Here is a 23683-nt window from a genome sequence, read left to right on the forward strand (position 1 = left end):
CGGCCCCCACCCCTTCCTCCACCACCAGGATGGTATGGGCTCCAAGGAGGAGTCAGATGTCACCTGAGTTCTTCACAGGAAGGAACTCAAGAACACTGAACCTGTCCCATTCAAGGAAAGAAGCATGAAAAATGATGAAGGGGTCGGGGTACAGATTGCAGACTGGGAACCTCTGGGGCCCAGACACAACCTGGCCTTTCTTGTGCTAAGCATCCCAGGCTTCGGGCAAAGAAGGCCGACCCCCTTAGATCCACATTCCAGCTCTGTCACATTCTAGCTGTGTGGCGATGGGGAAGTTACTCAGCCTCTCTGAACCCTTGACTTCTTCATCTGCAAAAATGGGATTATAATCATTTCTACCTCACAGGGTTGTTGTCAGAATTAAATGAGGAAATGCAAGGGGGCAGCCAAGAACAAGGTGATCAGCATCGAGCTGTGCCCAGCACAGTGCCTAACACCTTGTACAATTCTAATAAATTGAGAGAGGGAGGAGGGAAGAAAAGAGAGAAGGAAGGAAGGAAATAGGTGGTAAGAGGCTCAGACCAGCGCTGTGAATAATTAACTGTCTGATCTGTGCCTGCTTCTAGGAGGTAGGGTAGAACCCTACTGATGTCACTGCATGACGTCACTGCACTTCTCAGAGCCTCAGCTTTCTCATCTGTAAAATGGGAAGGGTTAACAGCTGCGAACCCTCCTGGGTGGGCTAGTTCTAAGGCTAGAACTATGTGCTAGATAAACAAGTTATTAGTATGGCCTCCAGCACTGTCTTTGGACAAAACATTCATTAGTGTTTTTGTTTTGCAGAAAGCTGGGGGCAGGGGGAGGAGGGAGTCAGTAGAAAGAGGGCATTAGGTCTAACTCCGTTTGGGCCCTGGGTGGGAACCTCCCGGGCAACATAGAACCACAGCAGAGGCCCTGGCCCCACCCCAGCATTTTTGAATTGGTGGATCTGTGGTGGGGAGCGGGCTAGCTCTTTTTCCATGTTCATAGGTGTCTCCTTATATTGAGAACTCCTGGGCTCCCCAATGAAGTGAACGTGAATAAACCAAAGGAGGAGAATAATCTAAGAATCAGCCTGCGGAGTGATGAATCACCCCCTCCCCCGGAGTTCAAGGGCCCGTGAACTACGAGGATGAAACATTTATGAATCTAGTTTTTAATAGCTTACATTTATCATATGCGAATTACACGTCAAGCACTATGCTAAGCTCATGATAGCCTTTATCTCACTGAACCCTCACGCCAGCCCGATGAGGTGGGGACTGGCATCACCCCATATACAGAGGCAGAAACTGGCAGAGCTCATCGGCCCTCATAATTTACGGTGGAACCAGCGTCCAAGCCCAGCTATGCCTGCCTGCGAGGCCACACTCTGGGCTCCTTTGGGCCACTGACCAGTGCTCGGGGGAGAGGCCTGGCCCCTCGCCCTGTCTGGAAATCCTGTCTTGCTTTGGGCAGATCACTGTTCTCTCTGTGCCTGTGTCCTCATCGACGAAATGAGGTCTCTGGGGTTCCAGCTCTGCATTCTTAGACCTACAATCCTGTGACCTGCCCCGGCTCTTGCTTAAATCCACTGCTCCTTTATGTTTCTTCTCTTTTCAATTTCCTAACCTCAAAACGTATTTGAAACCAGGGTGACTAACCGTGAGACCTGCTCTTAAGGGAGGTTATTCCAAGATTTTGGCCTCTACAATTTGAAGCAGGGAATCCTCTTTCTGTTTTTTGGGTTTGTTTGTTTTTCTTCTATAAAATCCAAGAACTCTGGGAGGTTATCGTTGGGCAGAATCAGCTTTGGAAATCCTGGTAAGACATGACTACATCTCATAAGCACACATGCCACCAGCTAGAAACTCGTCCCACAGTCCTAAAAGGCTAGAGCTCGTGCTACAGCTGGTATTGGTAATTACCCAAAAGTTTGCTCTGGAGTGTTCAAAGGTTGTCGGCTAAGGAGGGCCACCGCTGCTTATTGTATAGGCCCTCCTGGAGATTCACACTGTATGTCAGCCCCAGTAAAGGTGCTGATAAGTCCTGCAGTAAAAGAAATCTGGGCAGTTTTGTTTCACCCCGATTTTTCTCAGGATTCCTTGGCCACAGAACCCTTTTATTGAATACCTAACCTGAATACTTAAAACAAGGCATACTCCTACATCCCATCTTCTTGACCCTCAGATGGGTGCTTCCTTGAAATCTAAAAGACAGGCTGTGAGTTATCCAAGTGCAGAAAGAAGGCTGATGCTGGCTGTCAGCATCCAGGGCACACTTTTTCCCGCCTCACAAGGGGGTCGGACGAGCTGGGAGGGCTGCAATGAACAAGGCAGCTGGCAGTGGTGCAGGAAGCACTGTCACCCAACGGCCAGGTGGGCCCAACTGGGTGACAATAACGCCACCGTGGGAACATGCACCTTGCCATTGTAAGGGTGGTTCTTCACCCTTCTGGCTGGCTGTGGGATCAGAGAATCCATTCATTTGCACATGTGAAAGGACCAAATCAGAGATGCTCAGAGAGACAGAATAATCTAACTGACCCTTTCACATTCTTCCCAAGGCAGGATCAGGTAGGGGACAATCATTGCCACCATTACTTCCCCCAGCAAAACTCCATTAAACCCTGTGCAGGCTCCGGAAATCATGCATAATGAATTAGATTCAACCACTGCCTTCCAGGGGCTCACAGCTTGTGTGGAGACAGGCGTGCAAACAATTAGCCTACCGGATGCTTGTACCAGGAGTAAGGACAGGAGCTCACAGGAGCCTAGGAAGAGGAGAACTAGATCTGCCTCTTACCAGTGCGAAACAGAACTTTCTGTGTCCCACAGGCTGTTCTGGGCACTGAGGGGACTGATAAGAAAGACAGAGTCCCTGCCCCAAAGGTGCCCTTGGCCTCTGAGATATTTCAGTGCCCACATCCCTCCTCAGACAGAATGAAACATTTCCACCTCTGAGTTCTGGAATTCCTTTCCTTGGTGCTTGTCTGCAGGCAGCCCAAGGGCCAGGCCTGGCACTACTGGTGTTTGCATAACAAGTCCCTTCGCAACTGCCTGGAAGACCTCAGATGCTCAACAAAAGCCTTAGAGCTGAAGAAATAGGTGCTGGGGGAAGGGGAGTTTATAAACCAGTGTCTATAAGGCCGCTCTGGTGCAGCCCTGGGAGAGGAATGCCATCCAACAGGGTAAGTCTGGGGAGCGTCTGGGGAGCAGGGGGCGATCAGGAGAGCTCAGAGGAAAAGTAGCTCTGAGCTGGACATGGGAAGGTGGGTAGACTGAGATCAAAAGAATACTAGGGGGGAGGAGAGGCAGAAATCCTAAGCGTGAACAGTATGATCGAAACTGAGGGGTCCAGGGGGGAAGCAAGCATTAAGGAGTGGATTACACGTCTGACCTGAGTTTAGGGCATACATCACAAGGAATCAGAAACTGAGCCTGGAAATGCCGTGTGGGGAGGTGACGGGGACCCCTGATTGGGTAGAGCAGAGCAGGAACACACTGGGGCTGAGTTTTGGACAGGGCCATGTGACCATGGTGAAGAATGGGGATGGGAGGGAGAGCAGCTGGGGAGAGACTGCTTAGAATGATCCATTCTGAGTCAGCCAGCCCAGTCCCCGCAGAAACCGCCAGCCCCCAGCTCCACTGCCCAGGCCCCAGAAGAGTCATTCTCCCACGGGCACAGCTCCCTCCCCTTTGACCTATAAATAGCCACATAAAGGTCTTTACATGCGCGCACAGCCCAGCTGCAGACATGCTAGTGCTGAGCTGTCACCCACCGGAACCTGGCTCCGCCAGCCCTTCCTGGTCCGTCCCCCCCGACCCCGCTGTCCCTTGGGAGAAGCCAGCCCGTGGTCCCCCCACAGGGGCAGTGGAGTGGTCAGCAAGAATCCTACCCCAGGTCCCCGAGAGATATGCCCCGCCATACCAGAGGAGCGAGGGAGGCATATTTCTGTCTGTGACAGTGCAGGCCTCTCCTTTAAGCCCACTCAGGGGCCCTTGGTAAGGCCCACTGCTCACCTGGACCAGGTGAAGAGGAGGCCCCAGAAGGTCTGAGCCCTTGCCCTCCTCTCTGGGGAGGGTTCTGGGAACTTTTGTGACAACTCTGGGTGCTGTCCTGGAACTTGAGGTACCCCGTCCTGTAATGCTGGGGGCCCCCTGGAGAAAAAGATCCTAACACCTTGTGCAGGGGACATGCATCACAATAAACATGAGGGACGCCAGGTTCAGCCGCCCCCCCCCCCGCCCCCCCAGGATCCTGACTTTGCCTGAGCGTGACTTTTGAAAAGCCGCTGAACTTCCTTGGGCTTGGATGTCCTCACCTGCAAGACAGGGATTACCCCCGCCTGCCGACCCCTGTGGGCCTCGGAAGCAGAGGGCAGTGCACCCTGGAGTGTTCTCCACACACAAAGGGCTCAGGAAACGCAATCCTGCTCCAGCCCCCCCTGCTGGGAGCCCCGCCTAGCTGGCCTCTAGTTGGGAAGTGGTGGGGGGCTCTAAGGACCCCAAGGTCTCCCCCAGAGACACAGCCTCCCCTAAAGAGAGGCCTAGGCCCCAATCTCACCCACCAGGGCCTGATTGGAGTCACCCCAATTTAATACCTGCCTCCCTTCTTCATTGAGAATGACCTGAGATCACCTGTGTAACAGGAGAGGCGAAACACCCAATATTTACTGCTTATTATATGTCAGACCTGTACTGCGCATCCGTTATCTAATGGAATTAAGTGTCATGATAACTCTATCGTATAAATCACATATACATAAAAGACATCATAGGTACAGTACATATCATATGATATACATGACGTGTTAGATATGTGAGAGAGAGATACATTCTCATTTTAGAGGCAGAGAGAGGATACAAACCCAGGTCCCTCTACCTCCAAGAATCTTGCTTTTTTCTTGATGCTTTTCTACTCTTTTCCTGGTGAAGGGAAAGGAGGGTTTCTCTGGGGAGGTGGGAGTAGTGCCATGGTCACGCTCTGTCCGCTTCAGCTCTTTCCCCTTCCCTTCTGAAGTTAATGCTGGGACGAGCCACACTCCTGGGATTCCCAGTGCCAGGAGGTGAGCCCTGGGCAGCCTGATCCATGTGGGCCGGGCACAGAACATCAATCCACAGGCCCTGGGGAGCAGCCCTGGCCTAGGCTGTGGGACGAAAGCCCAGAAGCCTGACACCCACATGCATGGCCACAACCCAGGGGACCAGAGATGCCAACAAGCCTGGTGCCCACCTGGCATGGGGAGCCTGCCAAGGCCTGGCACCAGCAGGGGAAGCTGTTCTTGTGCGGTAGCCAAGGGAACCCGCAGCCTCCCTGGGCCACCGTGTCTGCTGAAGGCCAAGCATTGTCTTCTGGAAGCCACACTTATTTACGTCTCAGGACAGCCCTGGAAACGGGAGTTTCATCCCAACCCGCAGATTAAACCGGTGGCTCTCAGCCAGGAACAATTCTGCCCTGCTTATTTTGGGGTTGTCAGAGCTGGTGGTGGGGAGTGTTGCAGCAGGGCGGGGGATACCACTGGCCAGGGATACTGCTAACCACCCTCCAATGAGCAGGACAGCCCTCATGTCAATGATGATGAGGCTGAGAAGCCCTGAAATAAGGAAACGGACTCTCAAAGGTACTTAGCAAGCTCACACAGCTGCTGAGTGCTGGGCTCAGCTTCCAGGGTCGGGCTTGCCCATCCGGAGCCAGGGCTCCTCTTTACATCTGAGATGGGGAGACTTGTTACTGAAGGGCAAACAAGCTTGCATTCCTTCGGCAGACAGAGTTGGGAGCATCATGGGCCCTATGACACACCCCCGAACTCTGCGATGCCCTGTCAGAAATTGCCCTGAAGCTTCCCAGGACAATGTTGGTCCCACTGGTGGGACCAGAGGTGTCAGAGTTGTAAACAGTGATTTATTTGCATCTGGAATTTTACAAGTGCTTGGTTCCTTCTGTGACCATCCCAGCCCCAGCCCCAGGCACAGCATCTGTCCTTAGGTGGTAATGGCTTGGGAGAACTCCACAGTCCAGAGGGAAGAAACGCTGCCCTCTCACTAGGAGAGCCACCTCGACCAGGTTACTTGAGCTGTCCTCAGAGACAGGCCCTACAGAATAAAGCCTGGCACATACTCAGCATGCCAAGGAAAGAGAGGTGGGCGACGGGCAGGCAGGCGTGTGAGTGCGGCCGTAGTGGACGGCAACGGGCAGGCAGGTGCAGCCATGGGTGCCATGAAGGTTCAGAAGCAGAACTGAGCCCCGAGTCCCCCTGAGTCCTGCGATGACACAGGATGAGGTTCTAATTAAAAGTATGTTGGTGGGTGGGGATGGGTGAAAAGGGTGACAGGGAATAAGAAGGACAAACTTCTAATTATAAAATAGATCAAGCACAGGGATGTAGTGTACAGCACAGGGAATAGTGTGACTAATAGTGCGGTAACTCTGCACAGCGAGAGATGGCTTAATAGACTTATCCTGGTGATCCCATCCTATCTGCATCCCTTGAAAAATATGAGATTCCCCTAAGGGCAGGGGCTGTGCCTTATCCGTCCTGACCCAAAGTAGGCCCTCGGGCGTGCAAAATGAATGAGTGAATGCATGAACGGCAGGCTGAATTAACTGCGTGTTGTGTAACACGCTTGGCGCTCCGCAACTGAGACCTTAGTTGTGGCGTGCAGTTTGGTTGTGAGATGCTTTCCCCGCAAACAGACTGAATTCTATTTTCCCAGGAAGGTAGATTTCCATCCATCTAGAGAAATCGTCATGACCCATGTTCTGTGTTAATCCTCTGGGCTCATTAGCATGCCAGAGAATTCGCGCCCCTAAGCAGGTTACGTGGAAGAAACGCTGCCTCTGTGGTGGAATACTGGGGAGTGATGCCAGGTCAGAGACAGAGCCGCGAGGCCAAAGGCTTCTGGGACAGTCACGCTTGTGTCCACTGGGCACCTCTCCCCTCTGGGAGCCCCACCCCGCTCCACCATTTTGCACCCAGAAATCCCTACCTCCAGGCTCAAAGCTGGGTAGCTGTTGAATTATCTAGTTATCTAGGGAAATATACAGGCTGAAGACACAGAAGAATGTGAAACTGCCCCAGATGCCCCATAGCCCTCTGCCCTCTCCTAGCAGAAGCTCTTCATGCTGAGAAAGGCAGAATGAGGCAGTGGGCAGTGTATGGGGCCATGAACTTTGAGACCTTGGCCGTTGCTTAAGTTCTTGTGCCTCAGTCCACATACAGAAAATGGGATAAGTAAAAGGACCTCCCTCATGGGGAGGACATAATGCATCATTGCAAGATGCTTTCAACACTGCCTAGCACATAGCAAGTGCTCAGTGAATGTTTGCCCCCACGTTTATCCACGTAGTTCAATGGAATTAAATGGAATCTGCATGGGAGTTTTCCACTCCTGCCCCGCCTCCTCTGCTCCCCCAGGGGAATGCCTAGAGGCAGGTGCAAGGCAGCACAATATTGGGCATCTTCTTGAGAAGGCTACAGGGAAGTGAGGCAATAGCGAGGGACATGCTAAATAATCAGGATCCCTACAGCTGACACTTCATGGCCTGCTTTACGCTATGTGGTCAGTTATCACAGCCCCGTTCCACAAACCCTAGAGCCTGTCACCTTGCCCCAGGCCTGCCCAGGCATAACACCAGTGAGATCCATGTCTAAAAGTTGAACCTCCCCATCTTAGCATTGTGTGGGATCTGGAAGGAGTCTGTGGTTGCCTTGATTACAGCTAAGTGGAGTCCTATTGACCTTCCCTTCCCCCTCCCACCCACAACCATTCTCTAGAAATTCCTTATTCCTTGTCCGTCTGGGAACTCATCATCCCCCAAAGCCCAACATGGCAATTATTACACCAATCTCTACCCTCTGAAAACCTGTAATTAAAATACAACAATAAGCATTTATCCTTCCTTTATCTAGCTGTCTACAATGGAGATGAATCCCTCTGCCTATACAAGCGAGCGAGCTATCAGAGAATGGTCGGGGTGTGCTACTCTTAGGATATCACACTGTCTTCAAACTGAAATCCCAAAAGTTATCAGTATGAGAAACCTGAGATCAGATGCTTATGTAAAGAAAGTGCTATTCACACCCTAGCCATTTTGGCTGAGCGGATAGAGCGCTGGCCTGTGAACTGAAGGGTCTAGGGTTCGATTCCAATCAGGGCACGTACCTCAGTTGCAGACTGGACTCAATGTGTCTCCCTCACATTGATGTTTCTCTCTCTGTCTCTCCCACTCCCTTCCACTCTCTCTCTAGAAATCAATAGAAAAAATACCCTCGGGTGAGGATTGACAAAAAGAAAGCGCCAGTCACCCAGTAAACCCCAAACAAATGGACAGTACTGGCCATATTTTTCTTCCTGGCATTTCCTTGAGAAGCTACAGGAACCTCCCCTTCCCCAATAAGACCATTTAAGTGTGTGTTAAGCAACTTCAGAATAGTAAATAAAACGTTTGGCCAAAACAAACAAAAAAAACACACACAAAGAAACAAAACAAAAAGAACTAGCATCTCTAAGAGTGGGACAACCACACAATCTCCTCTTCCTGCTATGATACGATACGAAACACATGGCTTCGTGTATGGAGTCCTCTTGCCAAAAACATTAACCTGGAGCTCATCAAGTTCTTCACCTAACTCCCAGTTTATAAGAAATACAGGGGAGGGAGGAGCAGGCTGAGTGAAACCACAAGTAATCAGACAGATTCATAGTGTGAAATAATTGGATAGGACAACTGGTCTGTTTTCTTCCCAAAGTCAATATTAAAAGAAGTGTGAATAGCCGCATTATTCATAATTGCTAAAAAGTGGAGACAACTCAAATGTCCATCAACTGATAGATAGGTAAACAATGTAGCATATCCATAAAATGGACTAGTGTTGGGTAATAAAAAGAAATTAAAGTACTGTCACACGCCACAATACGGATGGACCTCCAAAGCACTAAGCTACACAAAAGAAGCCTGTCACAAAAGGCCACAGAGTATATGGCTGCTTTTGTATGAAATGTCGAGAATCGGCAACTGGAGAGACAGAAAGTAGATGAGGGATAACCTGGGGTGGAATGGGGGGATGGGGGACATGAGGGGTGCTGATGACTGCTAATAGGTACAGAGTTGAGGTTGGGGTGATGACAGTGCTCTAAAATTCACAATACTGTGAATGCACTATGTCCTAAGTCCACCGAATCTTACACTTTATAAGGCTAAATTGTATGATACAAGAATTGTATCTCCAAGCTATTCTTAAAAACTGTGTGTGCCCCTAGCTGGTTTGGCTCAGTGGATAGAGCACTGGCCTGCGGACTGAAGGGTCCTGCGTTTGATTCGGGTCAAGGGCACATGCCTGGGTTACAGGCTCGATCCCCAGTAGGGGGCATGCAGGAGGTAGCTGATCAATGATTCTCCCTCATCACTCCTTTCCTCTCTGAAATCAATAAAAATATTTAAAACAACAACTGTGTGTGTGTGCTATGTTGGGGGAGAGCTTTTTGATTAAAGAGACAGAATAACCCAATGCAACACATGAATCTTGATTGTATCCTGAATGGGGGCAACTGAGGAAATTTGAATAAGAATGGAAGTCAAGGTAGCAGCCAGAGTACAGGTAAGGTGGGCACTGGGGTGAGACAGAAGGGCAGCCTCCTCCCCCTACCTGCCCCCACCACCACCACCCACCCCGTGAGGACTGGCCTGTGCAAGGCAGCATCCAAGAAGGGCAGTAGTCTGGGGAGACAGGGAGATGGTCTCCACTCCTGGAGCAAATAAGTCAGTAAGGTAATGGAGGCAGGTTTCCTGCTGCTGGAGAAAGGAGGGACCACTACAGAAGGAGAAAAACCTAGAATGAACCCTGTGGAGTTAGACTGAAACTGGAAGGATCAGTGTAAACTCCAGGTTTACAATGTAGATGTAAACGTATAGGTAACTATCCTAGGTCTGCCCACTGGGTGGGGCCAGGAGCAGGGGCACCCTAGCAGCAGCAATGAGCACACCTAAAGCCCAGATCTTCTAAACAGCATTTCCTACAAAAAAGGAACCAGAGTTCACTAGAAAAATGATGAATTACAGGACTGAGGAAGGAAAAGACAAAGATGAATCTGGAACATCTAGCCGGGCCAGAAATTTTTCAAGTGCTCAAAAGTTGCAGGGACATGTCAAAAAAGGACCCAGGGTCCACTAGAAGGGATTCCCAAATATGGAAAATGTTGAGTTTTGAAATAAATAATGACATGAACAGAGGATAGCCCACTGGATAAAAAAGAAATCTGAATCGACACTGATATAAATAAATGAATGAAGGAATGAATGAATAAATAAATAAAAAGGGAGAGAAGAAATCTCCTTTGCATATCCGAAAGCCAACTAATAAATGTAGATGGGATGATGGAATTAGAAAAATCACCATTTGGCAAGCATCACTGTAATCATTCAAGCAAGAAAAATCAATGGATAATAAAACTAGAGGCCGAAAGAGGGATGAGAAATGGGGTTTTACATCGTCTCAAAGTATCTCCCTAGAAGACAGCATGTTAATCAAGAGATAAAAGGTAGCCCTCTAAGGATGGGGTCAAGCAGATACCATCGATAGGACGCACTGAGAAGAATCCTGCATCAGTTCTGTGAAATTAGCCAAAAATTCAAGGTCTGGGTCTGATCAAGAGGGAACACCATACAAACCCAAACTGAAAATCATCCTGCAAAACAACTGTCTTGACTTATAAAAAAATGTCAAGGTCATAAAAGCCAGGGACAAACTGAGAAGCAGCTCCACAGTCAAGGATACCAAGAAGAGAAAACAACTGAGTGGTCCTGGGTGTGGTCCTTTGGCGGGGACGACATCACTGGGACCAGGAGAAAGGATACCCAGGAATTCTTCCCACTAGTTTTGCAACATTTATGTGGTTGATGCTGTTCCAAAAGAGAAAAATACATCACCATCTCCTTTGGGAAGACTGTTGGAGCCTATCTTGTGTTGCCTCTGGACCTTGTGCAAACTTCGGTGGTTTAGTGTAATCTGTTTACTGCTCAATCTCTCCGCTCGACTGTGAGCTCATTGAATTCTTGGACTGGGCCTTACTCATTTGCATTTCTCTAGGGCCTCACACCAGGGCCAAAACATAGGGAGCACTCAGTAGATGTGCTTCAATGTGTTGAATCAATGTGCTGGGCTTGGCTGGCATATCATCCCTGGACATGCTGACTGTGGGTAAATTCCTCCAGATAATCAGCTGAAATACGCCTCTTTGCAAACTAGAGAGCATCTGCCTGCCCTGCAGCAATGAGCTATGTGGCAGGAACAGCATCCTGCTTCCGGGGACATGGTGCCTGCGATCTCGGGCTCCAAGGAGCAGCATTCTTGTCTTACTGCTTCGGGGAGAGCAATGGCCCCTGTTTGTTTAATCCCAGCCCGTTGTGGCAGCCTTGACTGCGCAGAGCTCACTTGTGATCCACGTGAATGTCACTCGAGCTCCCTGAGGTTTGCAGCCATAATTCAACATTTGCTAATAGCCACTTAAAATGTCCCTGAAATAGCGGACGGGCCCAGGGGATGGAAGGTGTTCTGCTAAGAAATCATTCCAGGAAAGCAGAAACTGCCTTGGCCCAAACTTTAGAAGATGCTGCTGCTTCCAGTTCGTGGAGATATCTCTCTCTCTACTTGGCTGCCTTCTCGTACTCCATGAAGAGAGGAGTGAAATTCTCTCCATCATCATGGTGAAAATGCTAAACCCCTTCCCAATGATTCCTGTCCAGAAAGAGCTCCCTCGCCTGCAGGAGGCAGCCAGTCAATGATTCTCTCTCATCATTAATGTTTCTATCTCTCTCCCTCTCAGAAATCAATAAAAATATATATTATTTAAAAAAAAAACACAGAAAGAGCTCCCTCAACTGCTATGCCCAGTGTGGGAGGAGAAAACACAACAGAACACAGTCCAGAGGATTCCAAGAGCAGAAAGAAGGAAACAGAAAAACACAGTTACTGGATTCGAACTCCAAAAGTTTGTGCATAGGCAGAGATGGCAAGAGAGAGAAGGGCAAGAAGAAACTCACGGAGGTTGAGGTCTACAGTGCTACATAGTTCATAAATTATTTAATTCCCCCAACATCTAATTAAGTAATGTACCAGAGGTCACCCAACCAGTATAAGACTTTAGGGTCTGAACAGAGCTAGTCTCCCTCCAGAGCCCACCTCCCCACCACCGTGCTATACTGCTACCTACAACTTTCTTAGTCGGAGCACACCTGGACCGAATGTTCAAATTCAAGTCACTGAGTCAAAGGCAGAAGTTCCAGCTCCCAATGCCAAGCTCTGACAGCGTGGTTCCTCAGACACATCTGTTTCTCCTGAAGTTATCGTTTCTGCCACCCAGAGTTGGAATTAAAATGGGGAAGTGAGCAGGGAAGAATCACACGCACATCTGCAAGCTGACACACGCTGACTAATGTCAGACCCCCTCAACTCCCCAGTTGGCCACTTGGAGAGCTTTCAAGTGCTACCCTCTCAGTCTCCCCGGCCCCACATGGAACCAGGCGAGGCCCAACCACATCCAAGGTTTGCTCTCTAGGATTAGATCAAGCCCCCAGAGCTCAGGACAAATTCCTCTGGGAGGCCAGGTCATTGAACAGCCCCCGGAGTTCCTGGCCGCCACCACCCACACACCTCCCGCACTCTCTCTGAATGAATACCTGCTCTTTTTTCCTCCAAGGAAATCTCCCCCAGCACTATTCTTATTCCCAGCTTCTGCGACACTTAGCCTCAAGGCTACACAGTGTTGGGACATGGGGGGTTTCTGCAGGCTGGATGTGCTGGCTTACATCTGTTATCAACTCTAATGCCATCGCCCAAATATCTCTTCCAGAAGGAAATGAATCAACGATGCTCAGAGTTGGGAGTAACTTCAGAGGCCATTAAATCCTGCTCTTTACCTGACATTGATCCACGTCTACAACGCTACCAATAAGCAATTGCATGGCCTCAGCGAGAGCTGGTGACAGGACACAGGTACTCTAAACTCCCAGGGCAGCTCCTTCCAATCAGCGAGTATCCACCTCTCTGAACTCCTGCCCATGCGATGGGGCTAGCTCTGCCCTCTGGCCTCACATGGAGAAAGTGCTATTCCTCTTCCCTATGATTGCCTTCTAAGTGTTTGAAGACAGCAATCATTTTGCCTTGAGTCACCCCCTTCCGTTTTCAGGCTAAACAGTCTCTGTTCTCTCCTACGCCCCTCATCACTCATGGTTTCCGTGACATATGAGGAGCATCACCCCTGGTCAACTGTACATTTCTCACTGCCTCCTGCTTTATAGATGGGCCCCAGCCACTGCCAACGTCAAAGGCAGCCTCCCCCTCCCTGTGGCTTGAAGCCAGGCTGATGGACATGCAGGATGAAATGGCAGTGAAGGCCGGAGAGGGGTGGGGGAGCGGGAAAGGGAAGCTTTCAGAGAGAGCAGAACTGGAAATGATGAGAATGCAGGCGTTCATAAAGCTGTGAGCTGGACTGTGAGCAGCTTAGGGTGTGCAGCCACTGGAAGAGTAGGGCTAAGCTCAGCTCTGAGGATATGGGCAACTCTGGAAAGGGCTTTCCTTGTGCAAACAGCTTCGAAGAGGAACAAACCAGCTGTGCCCATAGTAGTGAATCCTAATCAGAGAGATGCTCATTTGAATTATGAAAAATCTCCCTTGGAAATAGTTACCGGCCCCAGTTGCGGTCACAGATCTAAAAAGTCCAAGGTTGCCCAGCTAGTGTGGCTCCGTGGTTGAGTGTCAACCTATGAACCAGGACTTTATGGTTCGATTCCGGTCATGGCACATGCCCAGTCATGGCACATGCCTGGGGTTGCAGGCTCAATCCCCAGTAGGGGGCGTGCAGAAAGCTGCTGATGAATGATTCTCTCTCATCATTGATGTTTCCATCACTCCCTCTCCCTTCCTCTCTGAAATCAATAAAAAACTATTTTTAAAAAATGTAAAAGTCCAAGGTTTAAAAGACTTTTGAAGTGGTATTTCTTTCTTTCTAAGCCAGACATAGGTGCATATGACTAGGTGATTCTCCATATTCCAAACCAATGAGAAGCTAAAACTAATTGCTAACGGGTTTGGATTCCTTGGCAGAGCCAGAGATGGGGTTCCTTGTCCAGGTGATTTACCGAGGAAATGACATCGGCAAAGGCCTGGAAGGGAATGAGGCATACAGGACGGGGCAGGAGAAACAGTAAGCAAAGTTGTGGCTTTCGGAAGTCTAGCTCAGCCCAACCCCTTTCGAGAAGCTCTGGCGTGTATACTGCACCACGGATTGTTTGGTCTTGAGGCAAGATGATTGGCCTTGTGTGCTGTTATGCCAGTAAGTCACTGGCCACCGCTTCCCCCAGGCAGCGGGGAGATGCACAACTTCCTGGGTATCTCAGAAAAGGCACCCCCCCCCACCCCCTACTCGTCAACTAAGGGCAGGCTCCTGTTTTCAGAGCAGATGTGAGAGTCAGGAGCTGTACCCCAGCAGCAGTAAAGGGGATCGGGGCTAACGGCATCTTCCATAGATGTCCTTGCTAATTTATATATGAACCCCACTCGCAACTGCAGGACTAGAGTGATGGAAACATTCAGTCAGACCAATGGGGTGCAGCCAGATACATAATGGTCCATGGACAGGGTTTTGACAATAGGTTCCTGTGGATCCCTCCTCCCACTACAGCCACTGATAGTCACTGCTTCCAAATGGATAAATATATCTAGTTACAAAATAACATCAACTCTCCCCCTACCCACCCACCCCCAAATATAAGTTAAAGTCATAGTGGCAGCAAACAAATGTGGGATCAGGAAATAAATTCTTATTACGTTCTATTGCCTTAGAGTTCTACAGGTTGGCAAGTCCTTAGGAATCACCTAGTTCAACACTCCCACTTTAGATGAGGAAGCTGAGGCCCATGGAGGCTAATGACCTTGCCCAAGGTTATGCCACTCGGTCAGCAGAAGACATTAAACCCAGGCAAATATGTTCCTTCTGGGTTTCGTGTTTTATTTCTCCTGAGTATCAGTTTCCATGGCCCCTGAGGGAATCAACAGAGAATGTACCTGAGTCATGAGACAGTAGGTGTTGGGAGATGGGAAGATGCTTTAGCATCCAAAGGATGACACTTTTTGGAATGGTGTTCCCAAATGAACGGGCTTCTGTCCCAGGTTTTAGATTTCTCAAATAATGAACACATATTTCTGAGTCCTGGAGACATCCACGACCCAGCAACCACTACTCTCAGCCTGTATGAACTGGTTTTAAGTCCACTGCATGGGAGAAATGTGATGTATGGAATTTCAAACTCACAGGGGTGTTCTCGGCCATTATTTCAGGTTGAAATAGATCGCGGGTCAAACCGCCCTGCTGTGCAAGTTTGATATTTCAACCCAGTTCCATCAAACATAAAACATAAACACTCACACGAAAAAAGGAAAAGCATGCAGCACACTTCCAGATATCTCTAGACCCAGGCGGTATGTTTTTGTTCAGTCGGAGGGAATGGAATACTTGGTGCTTTGAAATATGAATTGCTCTATGGAGCAACATCCCTGACAGCTACCAATTCAGTCCTTGTGGGACTTTTTTTTTAAGTAGGATCTCTTACTATAAAAATCAGTAGCAAACTAGGACTCACATTACAGAAAATTTCCTCAAACTCATCTCTTCATTAAAGGAAGGACTTTCCATAGAGAGGAAAAGGGAACCACTGTAGCGAGGAGGAGAGGGACTAGTTCCAATGCAATAGGCCCCAGGCGGCCTCCTTCATCAGCAGCTCTGAGTCTAAGAAGTCCCAAGGACAGAGGCACAGACATACAGACTCACCCCACGAGCACCAGGCCATTAATTCAGTGGCCTGTACAGCAGCTTCAGCTTTACTTTGCAAATAGATGGCATAAGTCATCAGAATAGTCAGCTCCCAGTCACTGTCCTATCCCTTCTTCATATCAGAAAATTCAATACACGCCTGAGAGCTTTACTTGCACAGTGCTTCCAACTAAATTCTGCAATCTAGAAGATTCCCAACCAGAGACTGGCACCATGGCAGACTGCCCACCAGCTTGGCAGGGGTTATCTCTCCAAGCACACGCAAATGCTCACAAAACTTCGGAGCATCTTGAGGAATATGAGTGATCATCTAATTTGCATTAGATATCAGTTAAGCCATTTTGACATAAAACTAGGCAGGGAGAATCAGAGTCTACACCCATGTGCTGAGGTGTGCAGTGTAGATGGTCATGCAAGGAGAAACTGGATTGGTTCTCAGCCAGGAGCAAGCTCAGGCCTCAGTAGGGGGCTAATGTGGGGTCAACAAACACATCTCTGGTTTATCCTAGCAAACATTTAACAAACGGTGGGCTCCAGGTAAATGCCCAGCTGAATGCCAATAAAGTACATTCAAGATGTTCAGCTGTGAACGCAACACCCACGGAGGCTGAGCTAAGAGGGGAATACAGTGGGGCCTTGACTTACGAATTTAATTCATTCCGTGACAGAGCTCGTAACTCAAATTACTCATATGTCAAATTAAAAAGTGAACAAGTGAGACACGTGATGCTGGGCTGATGTTGTGGCGTTCACTGTGACGTTCGCTGTGCCAACTAGCGGTGGGGTATCTGAAGCTGGCTCGTAACCCGAATTTAGCTCGCAACTCAAAGCAAAAAATCGGCCGAGAGACGGCTCGTATCTTGAAAAACTCGTTAGTCGGGACACTCGTAAGTCAAGGCCCCACTGTATCACAAATTATCCCTGGGTTCTTCTGGCCAACAAGATAAAGCATATCCCACAAAAAGGGTAGTGATCAGATCCACATCTTTGGATTTAATTTTACTCTAAATGGACCTTTGAGGAAATCTCTAGACCCATGGACATCACCCAGGGGACCGATAAGAAGAGAGCAAGCTGACCCTGATTGGGTGGGTACTGTGTCTCAGACATGGCAACAGACATACAGGTGTGACCCCAGACACGGGGACACACACATACACACATTATGTGACCAAATGGAGCTACTCCCAAAATGCCAAATTAACACATGCAATTACATTAAGGGCAGTTTTTCTTCCTTTTCTAATTCTTTCTCTCACTTCTCAAGTGTTTCCCAATGAGCATGGGTTGTTTCTATAATCAGAAAGTGTGTTATTATTAAAATAATAACAATCATGGGACACATCACCTTAATGCAGGTGGAACCCAGGTCCCTCTACTGAAAAGGGAGGCTGAAAAATGGCCACTAATCAGCTATGGAGTCACCTTACATTTAAAAACTTCAAGCCCACTTACACTCTAAAGACACGTTTCGAGAGCTCCCCATGTGCTAAGCAGTTCTAAATCCTATGAATAAAAAGTTAGTCAAGCCATCATGTTTTACAGGGAGGAGAGACAGAAATAGGCAATGTATAAAAATTATCAGTGGTTAAAGAATTCAAGTATGAAATTGAATTATCTCTAAAGTCCCTTTTAGCCTCAACACTTCACGAGTCTAATGCAACGAAAAGCAAAACGACTGCTCTCACCGGGGAAGAAGCCAAAATGCCGTTCGGAAGAGAAAGAGGAGATTAACATAGATTATGGTCGTAGGGCGAGGGGCTGGCCATGGTCTCCTGGAGAAGGCTACTAGAGCTGGATTTGAAAAGGTGAGACGGATTTAAATAGATAGACATGGAGAGAGAGGTCCGAACGGTAAGTAAAAAGGGCCTATGAGCAAAGAATGCTGGGTCAGTTCAGGAAAGAGCAAGTAAGAATTTAAGCAACCAACCTTTACTGGGTATTTACATCCCTGTATTTGGCATGATGGTTGCAGACCATGTGTTCAACGAGACAAGACTCCTGCTCTCCACCAGTCCCCCATCTGGAAGGGATGGGAAACGGGCAAAGAGCCCTCCGATGGCAAGGATCCAGTCTGTGTTTATCACACTACAGACTGCCTGCTCCATTTGACTGACGAGGGATGGATGTGCGTGCACGCACGTGACAGACACGCTGTGAGAAATGCCGTATGCCTGGTCCACGGGTCACTCGGAGGTAAGCACAAGGTTCCTGGGTTGAGTTTAGGAGCACGAGCTGGGATGTGGAAGCCAAGATGGTGGGTAAGGAGAGGACATTCAGGCAGCAGAACTGATACGAAGGAAAAGTACGGGGAAGCGGGAAAGTTTAACATATCATGAAAATTACAAGCCCCACAAACAGAAGTTGCCTGTGCTCTGAAGCTGTTGGTGAGTCACAGTGTGGAAGAGTGGGAAGAGCGCTGGATTGGAGTCAAGAGAGCCGGTGTCAAGTGCAGACTCGGGCAGTACTCCTGCCGGACACTAGGTAACCCAGCAGCTGGCGTCTGCCACGCACTAGAACTTGACATACCTCGCCTCCCTGGGTCAGTGCCACAACTCTAAGTGGTAGTATTATCGCTCCTGTTTCAGAGGTGGGGAAAGCGAGGTTAAGAAACTTGCCCAAGATTACACAGTGAATGGGAGGCACAACTGTTAAGTGCAACTCAGACCTCTCCCCAAAGCCCACATTTTTCACACACCAGCTCCTCGTGTAATTAGAAGTAATTTCAGGTTACTATGGCCTCACCAGCCCTGTGCAAGAATACCCAACCCATGCGCCTCCTAAACCTTACCCTCCATGTCTCTACGAAGCAATGGGATGTGGATAAAAAATATCCCTAGAAGTGCCTCTAACAAGATCTCAGTGGAGAGATCTTCCTTTCAGTAAGAAATAAATGCTTCTCCTAAGAAATCTCAATTTTAAAGTACAAATACCCACGACTATGGAAAGCAGGTTAACTATGCAAACTGAAGGGTCATTTGCATTCCTGAATGTGACAGCAGAGAAGCAACATGGAGCAGCCCCGTGACAGTCACAAGCAGTGGGGATGCCACCTGTCAGCAGTGGTTAACTACTGAACCCACAGTGACCTCCACTCTAAGAAACCCATCTCGGTAAGACTGGGCTTTACCACGGGCTCCGAAAGAAAAGCATCCGCTGCCTCCCCCTTCCTGGCTTATCCTTACAGCGTTACTCATCCCCTGGCTCCTATGGTGGGCCGCAAACAGGGCAGGTGGGTTGGACAATAACCTCTTAGTAATGTTGATAATAAGCTGCCTTACATCTGCATCGCTGGCACCATGTACAAAAGAATGTTCTTGCATATTGTCTCATATGGTTCATCCTCCCAACAGCCCTGTGAGTCAGAAAATCATGTGCTACTATCATATGTTATAGGGCCTAGAGAAGGTACAAATTACCACCCAGGAAATAAGCTAGAAAATGATGGAGGTGGGATTCCAACCTATGTCTTCCTACTTCTAATCTTAATCTCAGATCAGCCAGCATCACGGCCAGAGAATCCCCACCACCACCACCAATCCAGCCCTCTCCTCCCTACTCCCCTTCCTCCCACTCTAGGTCAGTGGGGGAATCACCACTGTATAGACACCGAGGAACCAAAGCCCTCTTCTGCTTTCCCAGGAAGGAAAGGCATGTGCCCACCTGCAGTCAGACTGCCCCAGGTGAGGGCTAAGAGTGCACTCGCATGAACCGGAGCACACCTGTTTACATGGCCGCTGGAATTCCACACCCGGCTTTTAACCTCCACAAACAGCCTTTCACTCACCTAAAAGCACGGTTCGTTCACTAATTAAAGAGTATTACGCGCTTCACTGCACACCAGCTAAGAACTTAAAATAAGGAAGCTTATGTGAAAGCATTAGCCCTGGAGATGGCACTAGGGATGCTTTACAGCAGCGGTTCTCAACCTGTGGGTCGCGGCCCCTTTGGCGGTGGAACGACCCTTTCACAGGGGTCGCCTAAGACCATCCTGCATATCAGATATTTACATTACGATTCATAACAGTAGAAACATTACAGTTATGAAGTAGCAAAGAAAATAATTTTATGGTTGGGTTACAACATGAGGAACTGTATTTAAAGGGCCAGAAGGTTGAGAACCACTGCTTTATAGAAAACGAAAAACAGAAAACATAACCCACCTGTGACTCCACCACGCCCATACTTAACTTCTCTAATATGTCAGCCACAGCACTTAGAGATAGAAGCCACTCAGTATGGGACAGCCCCAGGCAGGGCCTAGTAAAGAAGTCACATGGAGAGGGATGTGCAGCAGAGAATGAAAGACAGAGAGCCCAGGGAACGCACTTCTCCCACCACCACCTACAAGACCTCTGCTCCCTTCTGCTGTGGGAGCCCAAGAAGAAGCACACCTGTCCTCCAGACCAAAAGGACAGGGAGACAAGGGGGATGGGAAGGTCTTGGAACAAACTTGGCATCATGTTCTCCCTTGTAGAGGCTCAACACAGCTGCTCACTGTGATCAACGGGTGGAAAAGGCCAGCCTACCATGTGGGGTGGGGTCTCCTCCAGGTTTCCTGGGGTGCATGCCCTTTTTGACCCTCCCTGAATAACTTGAAGATCCAGCCCTGAAGCTCATCCCCTTTTCAGTCCTGGGGGAGCCCATATATCGAGGGGCAGTCCAAGGAGGGACCCTCAACCAGGTCAGTCTTGAACTTGGGAGGATGACATTCCATTTACTGAGTAATAAACCATATCCACAAGCAACTTCACTATTTGAAACAAGCCCTGGGGTGGTCGAAGGCTCAGGTAAGGCTTTACAAGCTGATCATTAGCCTCTTGGGACCCCAGCAACTCAAATGATGGGCCAAGTGCAAAACAGCAAGCAGCCCGAGGTCAAAGAACCTTTACTTCAAATTGGAACTTGGTCATAAATGGAGAGGAAGCCACTAGTTGATCATGTGGCTATGAGAATGCTTGCGAACTCTGTCCAGGGTCTGACTGCAGTTTCTCCCTGTGCCGCCCTCTCTCTGCCGTCTGTGTTCCATGTGGATTCAGGCAGACAGGGGACCAGCTGAGTGCATTCTGAGCTGCATGGTGCACTAGTGGAGCTGAGTGTTGCCACGGCCCTAGAAAGCATGGGGTGGAATACAGGGATGGTTGCAGCCTCCAAGAACGAGGCATTTCCCCCATCTCTCCCCAAGGCACCTAAGACATCATTTGTGCATGACATGTTTTAGGATCCTGTTTGCTCTCTTTAGAAGGGCTTTCAGTACTGCTGGTCCCTGCTCCCAGCTCACATTCACTTCCTCTTTAGCATACACTACTACAGATTTTGCTGTGCTTTCCCCGCGCCTCGAGGTTTAAAGTGGATCATACAAAACAGCTCCCCCAGGAAACAGTGCTCTAAAGGCTGTGAGAGGCAGTGCCCCCTGGCATTCTGAGCTTTTTCAGAATCAGAGACAGCCAACAGCAAGCATCGAGGCTGCAGGCAGAGACTGATGGTAGCATTAAAAAAAACTCAGAGCAAGAGGCTGGTAGGCAGTGGACCTGAGAGCAGGTGGAGAATGATGCACCGTAGGAGAGGTAGGCTACGTCTTAATTAGGCAGAAGGCCTCAGACAAGTGCTGATGACAGAGTCCAGTCCCGCTGCAACTGCTGCACCTGCCATCACAAACTTACAGTCACAATATGACTCACGGCTCTGAGACTCCAAAGCTCTCAGTTCTCCCTCAGGCAGCAATGGGAGAAGCAGACACACTGGGCTTCTGGAGGGTCCCACATACCTGGATGCCCCAGACTTGCCTGGAAGAAAGGAGTTGTCTGCAGCTGCAGTTCTGACCGGCTATGCCAAGTTATGCCTAGTGGCCCACTAAGTAGGCAAACGGAGAAGCCTGGCTGCAGCAGCTCTCCTCCCTCTCGGCCCCTCCAGGAAGCCCCATCCTGAATTTCAGCCCCGTCCCCTCAGCTTCTCCTCTTTACTCAGCTCCACACTCCTCCTCCAGGCTTCCCAATCCCACAGCTGCTCCCCACTCCCCACACCACTCCTCTGACATTCACATTGTTAAGCAATTGTACAGACAGCAAACCGAGTCTTTCGGTTTCAAGCTGAAGCCAGACAAGCCAGCCTGGGCCACTTCCCTCTCCCAGGCACGTCTCCGACCACCCTACCCACGGGCCTCGCCTCGAGACCCTCCTCTTCGGCCCAAGCATCCTGGACATCTTTTTGCTTCCGACCTGCCATCGGACCCATGGAGACCTGGTGTCCCCGGCCTCTCCTCTCCCCACTCGGAGCTCTGAATCCACACGAGAAAAGGAAGCAAAGAGACTTCCACACCTTTGCTAGCAGCACCTGCTCCAGCAAGCTCCCAAAGCCGCTGGAACCATCCAGGCTGCCTGGGGCCCCACACCCCCTTCTCTGGCGGTTTTAGCTGCAGCCCAGCCCACAGGATGCAGTGCCTGATGGCACTTCCGAGCAGAAAGAGAGGAAAAAAAAATGCCACCTCGTCAATGACAAGCTGTTCCAATCAGGCAGCTCAGACACCAAATGCCCTGGACAACAGACAAATCAGGCCTCCTCCCTCTGGTTGGGAGGAGGCCCACTCAGCACATGGGGAGACGTGAACCCCCACAGCAAGCTCCCTTCTCACCCCCCACATCTGACCAGACAACAGTGCTCCCTCCCAGCAGGCAGACTTCTCCCATCAGTTCCAACAACTCTGGCCAACTACCCTCTCCCCTGCTCCAAAGCACAGGGAGACCCCGGACCAAGCAGGAGACCACTGGCGTGGCTCTTCCCAACAGGACCAAGCACAAGAGTGAGCTGAAAACCAAGCACTGACCGTGGTGAAGTCTTGGTGGCCACACTCCTGCCCCTTGAACTTGCAGTAGAGCATCATATCCTTCAGGTCGTGGCCCACGCGATGCAGGAACTCCAGCATGCTGAACTGCTTGGGTCGGTAGTGTTTGAAGTTGGCCTTCTGCCGCAGGGCCTCCAGCACGGCGGGGTCGGCCAGGTGAGGGTCCGGGATCTGCAGGTTCACGTCCAGCAGGGCCAGCAGCTCGCCGGCATGGTACAGGTCATTGGTGGTGAGCCTGGAGAAGCGGAAGCCGTTGAGGTTGCAAAGGGTCACGGCTGGGAAGACCAGACTCTGGGCCACCACCTCGTCCACCTTGGTGACGTGCTGGTAGGAGAAGTAGTAGGACACCCTCTCGGAGCTCTCCACCAGCAGCAGGCCCAGGGAGCACACGAAGGCCACGGCCCAGAGCACACGCCGGATGGTCAGCGGCCCGTACACGAAGATGTGGCGGATGCCGTGGAGGGTGGAGGTGTTGGCAAAGATCTGGAGGCTAGAGGGCTGCAGGCTGCCCTCGCTGGGGCTCTCCTTGAGGTCCATGGGGACCCTGTGCAGTTCCGCCACTGGCTTCAGGTTGATCGAATTTCAGAGAGTTCCCAGTCCTCCAGCTCAGCTTAAAGCTTGCCGTTCAAGGGAGAGAACCCCAGACGAGCATCAGGCCAGGTGCGGTGAGTTTATCCTGAGAGCCCAGCCGCCAGCTGACGGGGGTGAGTGTTTATATAAAACCCATTCAAACTCTAGCTCCTGATTTTTTCCAGGCGATAAGGAGGGCTGGTTTTATTTAGGGAGACACCAAGGTGATGTGGAAGAGATGTGGGTGGGAAGGGAGAGCTTAGCCAATGGAAATACAGTCCTCCCCCCTACACACGCCACTAGAGACAAGATTAAAAGCGAGAGCGAGGGAGAAAATGCTTAAAACAAGTCGCTGAGCAGCTCGGAGCCTGTTAACCAGTGCATGATGCCCCGTGTTAACCATCCCGGGGATGTCAGGGCGGCCACGCTGATGCACTGCGGGCGGGCGCAGCGGCCGAGCCTC

The 23683-nt window shown here is 49.9% G+C and overlaps 1 protein-coding gene across 1 annotated transcript in view; it reads right to left on the reverse strand.

Annotated features, from left to right (window-relative positions):
• The window catches only part of ASIC2 (acid sensing ion channel subunit 2), an 815352-nt gene extending 791761 nt beyond the window's left edge, over positions 1-23591 (reverse strand). Inside the window, exon 1 of the mRNA XM_006764034.2 lies at positions 22633-23591. Within this exon, the coding sequence (XP_006764097.1) occupies positions 22633-23187 (555 nt within the window). The 5' untranslated portion in view covers positions 23188-23591. The remainder of the gene's footprint in view (positions 1-22632) is intronic.
• Between the last annotated feature and the right edge of the window lie 92 nt (positions 23592-23683).

This window comes from Myotis davidii, unplaced genomic scaffold (assembly GCF_000327345.1).
Source record: "Myotis davidii unplaced genomic scaffold, ASM32734v1 scaffold699, whole genome shotgun sequence".
Classification (NCBI taxonomy): Eukaryota; Metazoa; Chordata; class Mammalia; order Chiroptera; family Vespertilionidae; genus Myotis; species Myotis davidii.